Below are 13958 nucleotides of genomic sequence, written 5' to 3' on the forward strand. Positions count from 1 at the left end.
TGCTATTTAATATAAGGAACAAATGAAAATATGTTCCTTTATCTAAAGCATTTTAAATATAAATCTTCTAAAAGACTTTGCATCCAGCCAACTATTAACACTCAACTTTAAAATACTTTATATTTCAATGAGGACAAAACAAAAATTTTTAATTCTCTTTTATTTTGACCTTTAAAATTCTGGAGAGAGATAATTTTTTTTTTTGCTTTAAATTCAGATAATTATAACTATTAACAATTTAAAATACTTCTGAGCTGAGGCTTTATGTCTTTCAGAGCAGAATAAACTATTTTATAGCCAATTTGTTTTTAGAAAGGCTGAGAAAGGGACAGATGACCATCACCATTAATATTTATTAAAGATATGCTTTATACATCGATATGTAAAACATCTTGCCCAACTCAACAAGGCAGAATATCCACACTCACAGAGTACATAAAAAGATGAAAAATACAAGGTAGCATAAACTAAGTAGTACACAGCTTAAATGCTATAAGAGCTAGAAGAAGGAAGTGACCATGGTGGAGCCACTGGAGAGAACTTTGTAGAAAAGGTGGCATTTAAATTATGAAAAAGGGATTAAAACTTCAAAATGTAGGTGGAGAAGAGAATTCAGAGAAGAGAAAGGCCATGAGCAAAGGCACAAAAATAGAAAGGGAAGAACCAAGAATGGTATGTTTAGGGAATAACTTGTTCAAACAATATTTCTATCTAGAAGTAGCCGTCATGAAAAGTGGCATCAGTGTAAGATAAAATAAGACATAGGAATCAAATAAGTGAAAGAGAATTTTTAAAAATAGAAAATATTATAAAAGACCACATAAAGATACAACTGAAAGAAGAGGTTAATAGAAAATGGTCAGGGAAAGACTTCTCAGTAAAGTCTTTACAATTTCAGCGAAGTCTTGAAGTCAAGGGTAGAGGAGACTGGTTGGAGCTTTAGGGCCTGAACTACAACAGGTAGCTACAGGGCTAGAATTCAGTCCTGTTTTATCCCTGCTGCTCCTCATTACTTCTTGCACAGACCCGCTTCAGTCTCCTTGTCATGGTTTTCTCCCCCATTTAATCTACGCTCCACATAGTTGACAAGGTAACTTTCCTTCAAAACAAAAGTAAAATAAGCTGATCACATTGCTCTCCTGATGTAAAAACAAACAAACAATACAAAAACAAAACTCTCCAATGGCTCTCCATTACCAGAAGGGAAAAAACATAACTGCTTCATATTACATACATGACCTTTCAAAGTCTTTTCCTCTCTACCCACATTCCTCATTATTTTCCATCTCACACCTTAAATTTGCAGACAATACTCAACTTGGCTAGGTGTTGGGAATAGAAAGTACACATTAAGAGTTCATAAATATTCACTGAAACATTTAAAAGTGTTTACAAATGAATCTAAACTACAGAGCCAGAACTTCAACTCATGGGAAATATAAAAAAGCTTTCAGTACATACACTTCGTTGGGGTATGAGTGCCGGTGTAGAAACCATTATAGGAAGTACTGCTCTTACACCGGCACCCAACCGTACATCAGAAACACCTGTGACCCAGGCACCCACACCTTAGAGGTTCTAACTCAGTAGGTCTTTTAAAACCTTTACAGGTGACTTTGATATACACCCACAATTAAGCTTCACTCCAGAAGACAGACTGCATGTCCTTTACAAAAATTCTTTAAATATTAACTTTCTTATTCAAGATTTTCAAAGGTGTTAAGTCAGCAATGAGTTAAAGATTATGTTCACTGAAAAGCACATAGAAAATGCATATTTTAATCTTACAATCTACACTAAGTAATCAGTAATTCTAAGGGTAGGATTGACAGCTCCTATGAAAATTAGGGATTCTAATCTGGGCAGCTGCCTAAAAAGGCAGCTCGCTCTCTATCTTTAGAGGTGAGTCAACAACTTCGGGGAAAGGTAAAATTGTCTTCAAAAAACATTTTGTGGTCCTTTCTAATATACAATCAAGTAGATGAATCAAGGTCCATCAGTCCTATATCATAAAAATGGCCTCAATAATTTTAAGCTAGAAAAATACTTAAGCAGATAGGCCTAAGCAGTCACACACCCCCAAATATAGCTTCTATTATTCATTCATTGATCCTATATTCAAGTCAGGCATTAGACCAGATGTTCGATCTGCAGTGATAAACCAGACAGACACAATTCTGACTCTCATATAGCACACACCAGCATGAAATACACAGGTATTAGAGAAGTAAACCCACAAATAAATATAATTACTAACTGTGGTAAGAAGGAGTGCCGAGATAAACTGGCTGAGATTTTATTTTGCACTCATCACTTCTACAAATAAAACTGTCCCTAGTTCATAAAGAATGGAATAATATCCATATTCTATGGTAGCCCCTGACTTGGGAAGCACTGGAGTATATGAAAAAACTTCAAAAGTAGACATGAGTGAGCTTTAACAGTAACATATCGGGGGGTGGGAAGGGACAGACTGGGATTTCAAAATGTAGAATAGATAAACAAGATTATACCATATAGCACAGGGAAATATATACAAGATCTTATGGTAGCTCACTGAGAAAAAAATGTGACAATGAATATATATATATGTTCATGTATAATTGAAAAATTGTGCTCTACACTGGAATTTGGCATAACATTGTAAAATTATTATAAATCAATAAAAAAATGTTCAAAAAAAACCCAGTAACATATGCTCCCTCCACTGAGTGGCTGTGGATTACAAATTACATTTGGAAAAGAAAGAAATGTTTAAACCCCAAAGTTTATATGTAATAGTGGCCTATTACTGGTCATCTTCTGATATCTTCTGTATCAATACTTTATTTTAAAGAACTTACAACATCTTGTAATTACTTTGTCATTGACTTTCATCTTTCTCCACCAGAAAAGAAGCTCCATGAGGACAGGTGCCAATCTGCTTTGCTCCATTTTTGCCTCAGTACCTCCCTTCTTATATGCACAAACAAAAGCAATGAATAAGCAAACAAGAACAATCACAGAAGAAATAGCAGAAGGGACCTAATTCAGGCCTCCCCGAAGGAGTAACGTTTAAGCTAAGAGTCAAGGGTTGGCTACAAGTTAACCAGTTATAAAGAGCATCCAGATACCAAGAACTGACTGTGCGAAGGCCCTAAGGAAAGAAAGAGTAAACCACTTTCAAGGAATCAAAGATCAGTGGGATGGAATAAAGTGAGTAAAAAATAAGGTAGAACACAGCAGATGGAGGCAGGAGCCTGGTAATGAATAACATAATCTAATTTATACTTTTAAGATATCTCTGGCTGTTGATTCAAAGCTGGATTGTAGGAAAGCAAATATGGATATGGGTAGACCGGTTAGCAGGTTTTGTTGGTCTAGGCATGCAAGAAATTGTATTAAGTATATCCTTTTTATTTTCTGTACTTGTGATACTTGGACATCTGGGAATGACTGACAATACCTCCACTGCCCCTCTCTGAGTTGGCTAATTCCTAGCATCTGTGAGCATACCTTTCACACGCAAACAAGCCAATCTGGAGTCTATACTCCCCAACACCTCCACAGCCACTGTTTCCCAGCCCTAATCACCCCTAGGCCATGTACCAAACAACTAGGAACAGCCCCAGAGCCCAGAAATTATTTAAACTAGCCAATCCTAAACCTGTTTACCCAGTCTCACCCATTCCTTCCCACAGAAACCACAATAAAGACTCTTACCCACATTTCCCCTTCTCTCCTCTGCCTCCTAACTCTGGTGCTTCCCTGTATGAGTCCTCCTTCCCTTTCTCTCCCTCTTTTGGGATCTGCAAGTATAACAATCTATCTCCTGATCTGCTGGCCTCATCATACCTGAATAATAATAAAACCTACATTTTAAAAAAGAGATGGTGGCTTAGAGTGGGAGTAGAAGAAATGGAAAAGAGAACAAATTCAAGAGATATTTTCAAGGCACACCCAATGTAATTTGATAATGATGCAGACTGGCAAGTTGGGAGACAGTAAGCAATGTTTCTACTGTGTTTTATCCACTGTTCCTCCCTTCAGTTGCACACTGAAAATAAATTTAAAACAGGCAAATTAAAGATTAAAATTTAGAGCCATCACTTTGAAAAATTACAAACCAGATACAAATAAGCTCAGAGAGTTCAAGACCTGGGACTTCTAACTCAGTCTGTTTCCAGTGACATAGATACCATTCCCTCATCACTCATTCACATATCATTTTAAAAACAATCAACAAATATTAACTGAACAACATATATACCCTAGTGGCAGATGCTAGGGAGAAAAGTGGGTAAACTTCAGACTAGTGACAAAGAAGAAAAGGCAGTCTAGGCAAGGGAACTCCAATGATGGAGTTTATGCAAGAAAATAATCAAGTATCATTTAAAGAGGATTATCCTGTTCAGGACTGTCAGGGCCAAAGGTGACTGTTCATTCTAGCAGGGAAGTTAGCTAACTGTACAATTATTTAGGTATACTAACATCTGTTTTTTAACCACACATTGATTATCAAAGGCTGCAGAGGAGGCAGAAAGCATTTTCTTCAAAACACCAGCTCGGTGTTATTTTAACTTTAAGCAACACCCAAAGTTTTAATTCAGCCATAATGCCTAAGAATCTTGACTAAGCCACCATATGGACTTACAGGACACACAAGAACCCAGCAACTCTGCGTATTGTTGGCAAAGTAAAATAGTTAAACATGACTTTGAAAATTCCATCGTGTGGAGGGACAAGAAAGACACAAGTCAAATTACAAGATATACCAAGAAGCAAAGGTGAAACACGATGCCGTGATAATGGGTGAAACTCATTAGGCATAGTCTACTCCTGTCTCCTGTGCCATCCCCCTACCGTTTCATTCTCCTGTCCCATTCATTTCTTTCCTTTCCCTACTTAGCACCTTCAGCCTAATGAAACTATACAGCATGGTCCCCTTTTTTGTCTTTTTCTCTTTTTATTTTTTGGCTTCCTCTCATCTCATGCCTAATGTATCATATTCCTGCCATTCTTCTGTCTCCATTTCCTAGCATCCATAAACCCTTATCCTCACAGTCTTCCTCTAGTATCAACTCAAAATAGTAGTATGAAAAGAGAAGCGAGGAAAAAAACAGAGAAACCACAGAGGAAAAAAAGAAAAAGCATTACAGACTTCTCTTAGCTATTTGCACCTTTTATAGACACTACACGTGATGTAAGTAATTTGGATTGAATCATTATGTTTAAGCCTCTTATAGACATTCAAATGCTACTTTTTAACTGTTTAAAAATAACATTTTTATATTAACTTGAATTTCATCTTCATTGAAGAAAACCACATATTGCTAAAGGCATTCTTTAAATAAATTTTTACTTTTTAGAGCAGGTTTAGGTTCACAACAAAACTAAATAAAAGGTACAGAGATTTATCATATGCCACTTGTCCCCATACACGCATAGCCTCCCCCATTGTCAACATTCCTCACAGGAGTGATACACCTGTTACAACTGAAGAATCTACACTGACACATCATTATCACCCAAAGTCCACACTCTACATTAGAATTCACTCTTGGTGTTGTACATTCTTTGGGTTTGGACAAACGTACAGAGACTGTATCCGCCATTATAGTATCATACCGAGGAACTTCACTGTTCCATCTATTCATCCCTCCCAGCCCTCAACCCCAGGCAACCACAGATCTTTTTACTGTCTGTATAGTTTCGCCTTTTCCAGAATATTAAACAGTTAGAATCACACAGTATGCAGCCTTTTTAGACTGTCTTCTTTCAGTTAGTAATATTCATCTAAGTTTCCTCTATGTCTTTTAATGGCTTGATAGGCCATTTCTTTTTAGTGCTAAATAATACTCCATTGTCTGGATATACTATAGTTTATCCAGCCACCTACTGAAGGACATCTTGTCTGCTTCTACATTTTTGGTAATTATGAATAAAGCTGCTATAAACATACATATGCAGGTTTTTGTATGGACCTAAGTTTTTAACTCCTTGGGTAAATATCAAGGAGCAAGGTTGCTGGATCATATAGTTAAAAGTATGTTTAGTTTTGTCAGAAACTGCCAAACTGACTTCTGAAGTGGCAACACTGTGTTTTATTGCCACCAGCAAAGAATGGAAGTTCCTGTTGCTCCACATCCTTGTCAGCACTTGGTGCTGTCAGTGTTCCAGATTTTGGCCATTCTAATAAGTGAGTAGTGGTATCTCGATGTTGTTTTAATTTGCTTTTCTCTGATGACATATGATGTGGAGCATCTTCTCATATGCTTATTTGCCATCTGTATACCTTCTCTGGTGAGGTTTCTGTTAAAGTCTTTGGCCCATTTTTTAATTGGGTTGTTTGTATTCTTATTGAGAATTCTTTGTATATTTTTGATAACATTCCTTTATCAGATAGGTCTTTTGCAAATATTTTCTAAGGTATATTTTTAATGATCCCATTATGATCACGTGATAATTAAAATACTAAAGAAATGACTATTTTTCATTATACAAGTTTCATTAACATCCTTCTACCATATTAATAGTGTTCTAAACTTCATAGGGTTAATACAGTGTTTTCACAAAGGCAATGTGAATATTCTCCTATGAGAACTGAATTGTTTCCAATATAAATCTAAATCACAGCACTTTATTTCTTGGCCCACCCAAAAATGAATATACATACACATGAACTGATATAAACTGCCAGAGTTCACCACAATTCCTTCAATATGGTGAGTTTCAAACTTTTTTTTTTTGGCATCAGACACATTGTTCAAATGGAATCTCACCCAGAAACATCAGCAAACAGAACAGATGGGTGAGGAACTGCTCTGGTAGAAGACTGAGCAGATAAGCTAGAAACACACTATTCCCACCACAAGGATCGCCTCTCCTCTCTGCCCAGCAAATCTAAGTCATCTTCCAGAACTCAGCTTGGGTATGATCTCCCTGAGGAAGCTTTACCTGAATCCCCAATGGTGAGCTGTTAGATATATCTTCCAACCTACACAGTTCCCCATATTTACCCCATCAGAGCTCTTATCACACTGTACTGAAGCAGCCTGTCCATCCAACTGTCTGGTGCATCTGACTGAAAGTCCCTCTAAAGTCTGAGACTCATTCATTTTTACATTCCTATGCACAGCACATAAGGGCTACCTTCAGTAGGTACTCAACATATATTAGTTGAATACATTTATTTATATAATAACATATATAAGTTGAATTTATATAATATATACATACAGAAATTGAATAAATTAGATGAATAACCATGTGCCCTGATTGCATGTGTTAACAACACATTTCTCTTCGTTTAGATATGAGAAGTTCCTTCTCTGAAATATAAGCACCAGGAATGTAGGAGCTGGGTCAATTTTGGGTCCCTTGTATCCACACTACCTGGCAGACAGTACTCACAAGTATCGCTGATCAGCTCTTGCCTCCACCCCTGCACCATGGCCTTGAGAGTGCTTTACTTTGAACTGTCAGAATCTTTGTATAGATGCTGCTTTCTTCAGCACTGGCCCACCTGTCTGCAAATGTGGGTTCTTAGAGCATCCTAGTCATTAACCAGCTGTGTGATCTAGGCCAATTCCCATAAAATTCCTAGGTCTCATTTTCTGTTACCTATAAAATAGTTCTTAATTATCCTTTAGCATTAGAAGTCTTCCCATAAAATAAAATTTTTGAATGAGCTCCAATATAGAGAAAAGATTAAAAAAACCAAGAGCTAAGTTTCTCCTTCTGCTCAATTCTTTACTGTTTAAGGTAAAATACCCCTAGAAGAAATATTCCTTAGAGCTGAGTACATTTGAAAAACTCTAAATTAGTAGACCTACAGAGGCCTAGTGTAGCACAAACATTCTATGATTTATACATTCCACGAATACTTATTAAATGCCTACTCTGTGCTAAGCACTGGACTAGACACATAAGATTCAGCAATAAACAATGTAGATGGGCTCCCGCAAATATCTGTGCCAAAATGCAATACTGAACTCACGTTTAGTATTCACGAAAATGAACAAAAAAAATTAAAACACTCTCTGGTCTTTTTTTAGAGTGTAGAAAGCAAGACAATTTGCCAAATGGTCAAACAACTGAACAGAATTAAGAAAATATTTCAATTTCAGAAATATAAATCTCACTTTTCTCTAACCAAAATTCCAATGTCTTACGTGGGAATTTTTCAATTTGTACTGCTTTCTTCCTAGCCATTTTTATACCAATTCTCAATAACACATCTACACTAACACTAGTAATTAGTAGTTAAGTGTAATGGGTGCTCCTGTCATTTCCTAGTTTTTCACCTGCCCTATCTTTTAGCATTTTCCAGATCTTTTAACCAACTAATTTTTTTGATCTTTCACGATTTCACATGTCCAGTATCAATGTAAAAGTGAAATCAAGACAGGAGCCATTTTTATCAATATTTGTTTCTCCATCTATTTCATTCAACAAATATTTGAAAAATACTTATTATATACAAGACATTCTGCTATAAGATGGTACAAAATTTCTAGAATTTATTCACATTTTCTTCCTCTTCCATTCATTACTTTTCTTTCCCCTTAGTAGCTTACAAGAACAAGGACCAGATTTCCCTAGGGTTCCCTTAACCTATAAATGCTCTTCCACACACCATATGTATACATACATGCATATACACACACACACACACGTACCATATATGCATATATATATATATACACATGCCATATATACATACATATATATACCATATATACATACCATATCCATTTACATTCATTCAACAAAAAGTACACCGCTAGGCACTGTAATACACGCTAAGAAATGAGATTCCTTCTCTTAAGGAATGAAGAAAGGATAAAGATAGTGAAGACATTTCAGAAGGAGACTCTACAAGACTTAGTGTCATCAGAAGTATTAGAAAAAGAAATAGATGACTCTCAGTTTTGTTGAAAGACTAGGTAGATAATGATGCCATTAACAAAACAGGAATTTGAAAGGCTTGTCTGCAACAATTAAAAATTTGGTTTCAAAATGTTAAATGTGAAGTTGCTCCTGGATATTCCAATTGAGTCACCCAGATAGGAATCAGTAATACTCATCCATACTTGAGTAACTACTATGTAGCAGGATCCAAGGGCAATGAGTAAGATATAATCCCAAATTTAAAAGTCACATCACAGAGAATGCATGTAAATAGGTTCTTAAAAGAAAAACTCATGTAAGAGAAAAGACTGGAAGCATAAACACTACCCAGATCTTGAAGGACCTTCTATGCATCCTTAGGAAACTCGATCTATCTAGGCAATGGGGAGCCACTAAAGGTTTTAAACAGGGAACAGCTTGATTAGGTTTGCATTTTAGAAAGAACACTCTAGATTCAGAAAAGAAAATGGGTTGGAAGAGGCAAAAATGAAAGACAAAGTGAAAACACAGGAAGCTGCTGCAGAAATCTGAGCAAGGGCTGATGGGTACTAAGATGCACAAAGGTTAGGGGAAGAGGTGTATAATAGGTAATACTGAGACACTGCTTTTCCTAGATTACACTCAATAAAAATCTCTAAAGCTCAACACTGGTCCCTGAACTACTGTTAACCATAATAAGAAAATAATAAGGCAACATGGAAGTATTAAGCACCTGATAGACCCCAGCAATACACTATGCTCAAATCTTACCTTTTCTACATCAAACTATAGGAACCACATTTTTATCAAGTTACCAAATTAAGAACAAAGTCTGGGAAAACTTTGCAATTACATATTTTGATCTGAGAGCTGAGGAATGTATTGTTATTTTTTTTTAACTACTTGAATGTCCAGTTATATGGCTGTTATGGAAAATATGTAATATAATCTAAATATATACCAAACAGTAAAGAAAAGTGAAATTGAACAGACCCAACCAACAAAGAACCTCTAGGATTATTCAGTCACTTCACTGGCCAAAGAGCTTATAATATATGGACTTATATACTGTTGGAAGAGAAACTCTTCCATAGCTCTCTTACTAATAGGACTCTGATTTGATTAGGGTGCACAATGTGTCCAGATTCCCCTAAGTCTCCATGTGACTGACTTCTGATGAACAAAACACGAGCTGTGGGTTTCTGAGAAAGCCCTTTCCTGCTTCTTCCTGACTGGAATGCAGACATCAGGCTGGAGCTGGAGCAGCCTGCTATAACCATGAGAGAATATGCACGAGAACAAAGGCCATCTGCTAAGGACGGCAGCGTGTAAGGAAAGGAGTCTGACACAGCTGTCACTTCATTGCTGCTACACCAGCCCTACCTCTAGATCTTTCCTAAAGGGAGAATAACAAATCCCTCTTTGATTAAGTAATTATAGGCTAAACACAGTCCTAATTTAAATACTCTGCATCCCTTATAAAGCCCAGGCTACTCAGTAGGGTACTTAAGACCTTTCATACTCAGCTCCACTTACCCATCCAACCTCATTTCATACCAATCTCTCTTACTTTCCACTCTAGTAATTCTAAACCTCTTCAAAACAAGCTGTTTTCCACCCCTCTACCTTTTATTCTCTCTACTGTCTCTCATCCTTCCATTTCTTCTCCAAATTAACTCTTCCTCAGCATTCCAGACTTCCTGAGTCCTGGCGGAGGCAGGTGCCCTGCCTCCTTGTTCTCACATGACCTCATACACCAGTCAGTAAGTATAACGACTGTGCTGTATTATAGCTATTTGTTTAAGTATCTGTCTTCTCAACTAGATTACCAGCCCCTCAAGAAGAAAAACAATATTTTAGTTCCCATGGTATTCCTAGATCCTGGCAAAGTATCTAGCCCACTGAAGATGCTCAGTAAATGTTTGTTAAATAAATTAAAGTTACATAAAACATGACTGTTTTTAATTAGTAAAACCAATTAAATTAAAGGGACTATTAAATGACTTCTCCTTAATATCAAAAACTAATTTTTACCGATAAATCTTCCCTGAAAGTGAGATAACTGATTATTTCCTATCACCACATACTGCTCTATGACATCATTTCTGCTTTGGGGCTTATGTAAGTCTTGAAGACAACCCTACAAAGCTATTCTCATCTGTCTGTAAAGATTAGTCTCACTTACAATGGGAAGTAAGAAAAGAAACTAAACAGATGACCAAAGAACGTATTTTATCATTCATTATTAGCAAAACTCATCAAAATTAAGGTAAATAAAGAAATAAAATCTCTTCATACCTGTCACATTGCTGCATTATGGAAATTTCTTTGATTATTTCCTGAAGATCTGACTCAACAGGTACTTGTTTAATTGCCACAACTTGACCAGATTCCTTATGTATTGCTTTAAATACACTTCCATAAGACCTAAAAGAAACCAAGACATTTCTTTATTTTCTTTTTCCTTTCAAACATAACTATTAGAGAAAAACAGTCTATTACAAGTTTTTGCATGTAGTCTTTTCTAGTTTAAAATACTATTTAATGGTGACAAGTCAAAGTAAACAAATTTAAAAAGTGAATTATACCTTAGTTTTAATGCTTACATTATAGACTTAAAATTTATTAAAATCATCAAGTTAATAGAAAAAGATCTGCTATTTTTCTTATGAATGAAAGAAACAGACTTACGGTTTGTCAACTCAACAAATGCAGCATTAAGAAGATATATAAATGGAAGTTAAAAGAATGGAATATAGAATAATAACAGCCAAAGTCGCATGTTAGGAGAAAAGGCTAATCTCATCTTAAGCAAAGTCATCCCCAAAATATCCAAGTCCCAGGCCTGTTCAGATTGCTTAGGACGAACTGAAACCTTCAGCTGGGAACCACATGATACAGAAGTTACAGAAGCAGGGAATCCTGGACCCCCTGAGTCATGGATCCAAGGTTTCTCAAATGCTCCTTTCACTATCCTCTTCTCCTCAAGAGCGAGACCACACCCTCACAGATAAATAAAATGAGTAATAGGATCTAATGGCCACTTGCCCAAAAACTATCCCTGCTAAAACTCTTGAAACATTGCCAGTTAAACATTTATGTGTTTTAAAAAGCAAAAACAATGAGAGAGGGAAGTCATTTGTATTTTGGTATAAATTAGAAGGCAAGGTAAAAACTGCTAGCACTTACTAAGTTCTTATCGCAAGTCAAGTACTATGCTTGGCGTTTTATGTGCATTATCAAATTCAATCCTCTCAACTGTAAAATAAAATACTATTATAGCCATTTTAAAAGACTCAGATACTAGTAAACAGCAAGGCCAGAATTCAAACATATTGACTCCAAAGATCATGTTTTTTTCACTACATTATTTCTACAGAAGAGAAAGAAGAGAAAGGCACTAGAGACATGGAATGTTTCCTAATATTAGGAAGCTGTGCAGAATCACTTCCAAACCTACAGTCTTTTAAAATATGTGAAAAAGTGAAAAATAAGTAATAAAAGCAGCTACTTTAACAAAATAAATCCTACCCTCTTGTTTCTTTGGACTTTCTGAAATAATTTAATTTAGTTTGATACCCAGTCACCTTTGAGTGTCTGTGTGTATGTGTGTGTGTCTGTGTGTACAGTCCTAACTTACACACACACACACACAGAGAGATAAACCCCACTTTTCAAAAGTTCACTTTACACCACTTCGCTTTTACAAAAGACCTAGATCAGGACCTGTTTTGCTAACAGAAAGAAATCTGAAGAGGATTTTCACTTTCATGAAAAAAGACAAAAAAAAAAAAAACAGCATTCAATGTTTCTTTTCCAAGAGTTGTTACAGAGGCAGAAAGTATCAGGAGCAGCAAGAATGGCACAGAGAAGCTCCTCTCCCAGGAACTACACTCAGCAGCTCAGCACCCAGCCACCATAGCTTTAAACTGTGTCTGTGAGGGTCTACATTTTATCTCAATTTATTTTGTGCATCTGTTAGCAAGCTGTGTCATAAGGTAACTGCTTCTTTGCTTTACGCCATTTCAACTTACGAAGTTTCATAGGAATGCTCTACTTTCAGACAGCAGGAGAAATCTGAATCTGTTTCTCCCTTAGAAGTTTTATAAACACACACACACACACACACACACACACACAAATGTATATGTATACAAATGTGTGTGTGTGTGTGTGTGTGTGTGTGTGTGTGTGTGTGTATTCCCTCAAAAACTAATACAGAATTCAGTGCTAGATTATCTATTGTCAATTAAACAACAGGACCACTTCCCTCTAAGGTCTTCTTGTCTGCAAAAGAAAGCTGGAAGCCACACTTCCCAGAATTCCCTTCCCTGAATGGATCCCAGTTAAGAGTTTGACAATGAGAAGAACATGCATGAAATGTGAATGGTAAAGTTGAGGAGAAACCATCAAACTCCAGATGCAGCTGTAGTAGATGCTATATGGGATACACAGTGGCTTCTGGCTGAGCTTCTTGATAACCATCACGCTGCTGTTGCACACTGAGACAGTTGGTGGGAGCTTCTCAAAGACTCTTCTTTTTTAAGTTTTTTTTTAATTGAAGTAGAGTCATTTTACAATGTTGTGTTAATTTCTGGTGTACAGCATAGTAATTCATTTACACATATATATTCCTTTTCATATTCTTTTTCATTATAGGCCATTACAAGGTATTGAATATAATTCCCCATGCTATACAGTAAGAGCTTGTTGTTTATCTATTTTAGATATAGTAGTTAGTACCTACAAATTCTGAGTTTCCAATTTAAGGATTCCAGCAGATCCCAAGTGAGCTTTTCAGAAACACCCACTTCAGTGCTTCAGACTGAGATCTTCAATGTTGGCTTCTCTGATCTTCAGCAGCAGATTACATGACCTCTGCATCTCTGGCTCTTCCACAAGTCATTTGAACCCCTAATTTCATAATAAACTCTTTATACCCAGAGTACATAGAGTAGCCTTTCTTTTCCTAACCCGGCCCTGATACCAATAGTTTTGGGGAAGGAGCTGGTTCCCAGGGAAAGAATCTTAAAGATGGGAATCTTGTATTAGTTCTTTCTTAGATTTGAAGATAGTAATGACTTCAA

At 36.3% G+C, this 13958-nt stretch overlaps 1 protein-coding gene across 6 annotated transcripts in view; it reads right to left on the minus strand.

Annotated features, from left to right (window-relative positions):
• The window catches only part of STK3 (serine/threonine kinase 3), a 241372-nt gene that overhangs the window by 196126 nt on the left and 31288 nt on the right, over positions 1 to 13958 (minus strand). For all 6 annotated transcript variants that reach the window (XM_074352984.1, XM_074352985.1, XM_074352983.1 and 3 more), the window contains exon 3: positions 11170 to 11298. In XM_074352984.1, coding sequence (XP_074209085.1) covers positions 11170 to 11298 — 129 coding nt within the window. The remainder of the gene's footprint in view (positions 1 to 11169; positions 11299 to 13958) is intronic.

Source organism: Camelus bactrianus, chromosome 25 (assembly GCF_048773025.1).
Source record: "Camelus bactrianus isolate YW-2024 breed Bactrian camel chromosome 25, ASM4877302v1, whole genome shotgun sequence".
Classification (NCBI taxonomy): domain Eukaryota; kingdom Metazoa; phylum Chordata; class Mammalia; order Artiodactyla; family Camelidae; genus Camelus; species Camelus bactrianus.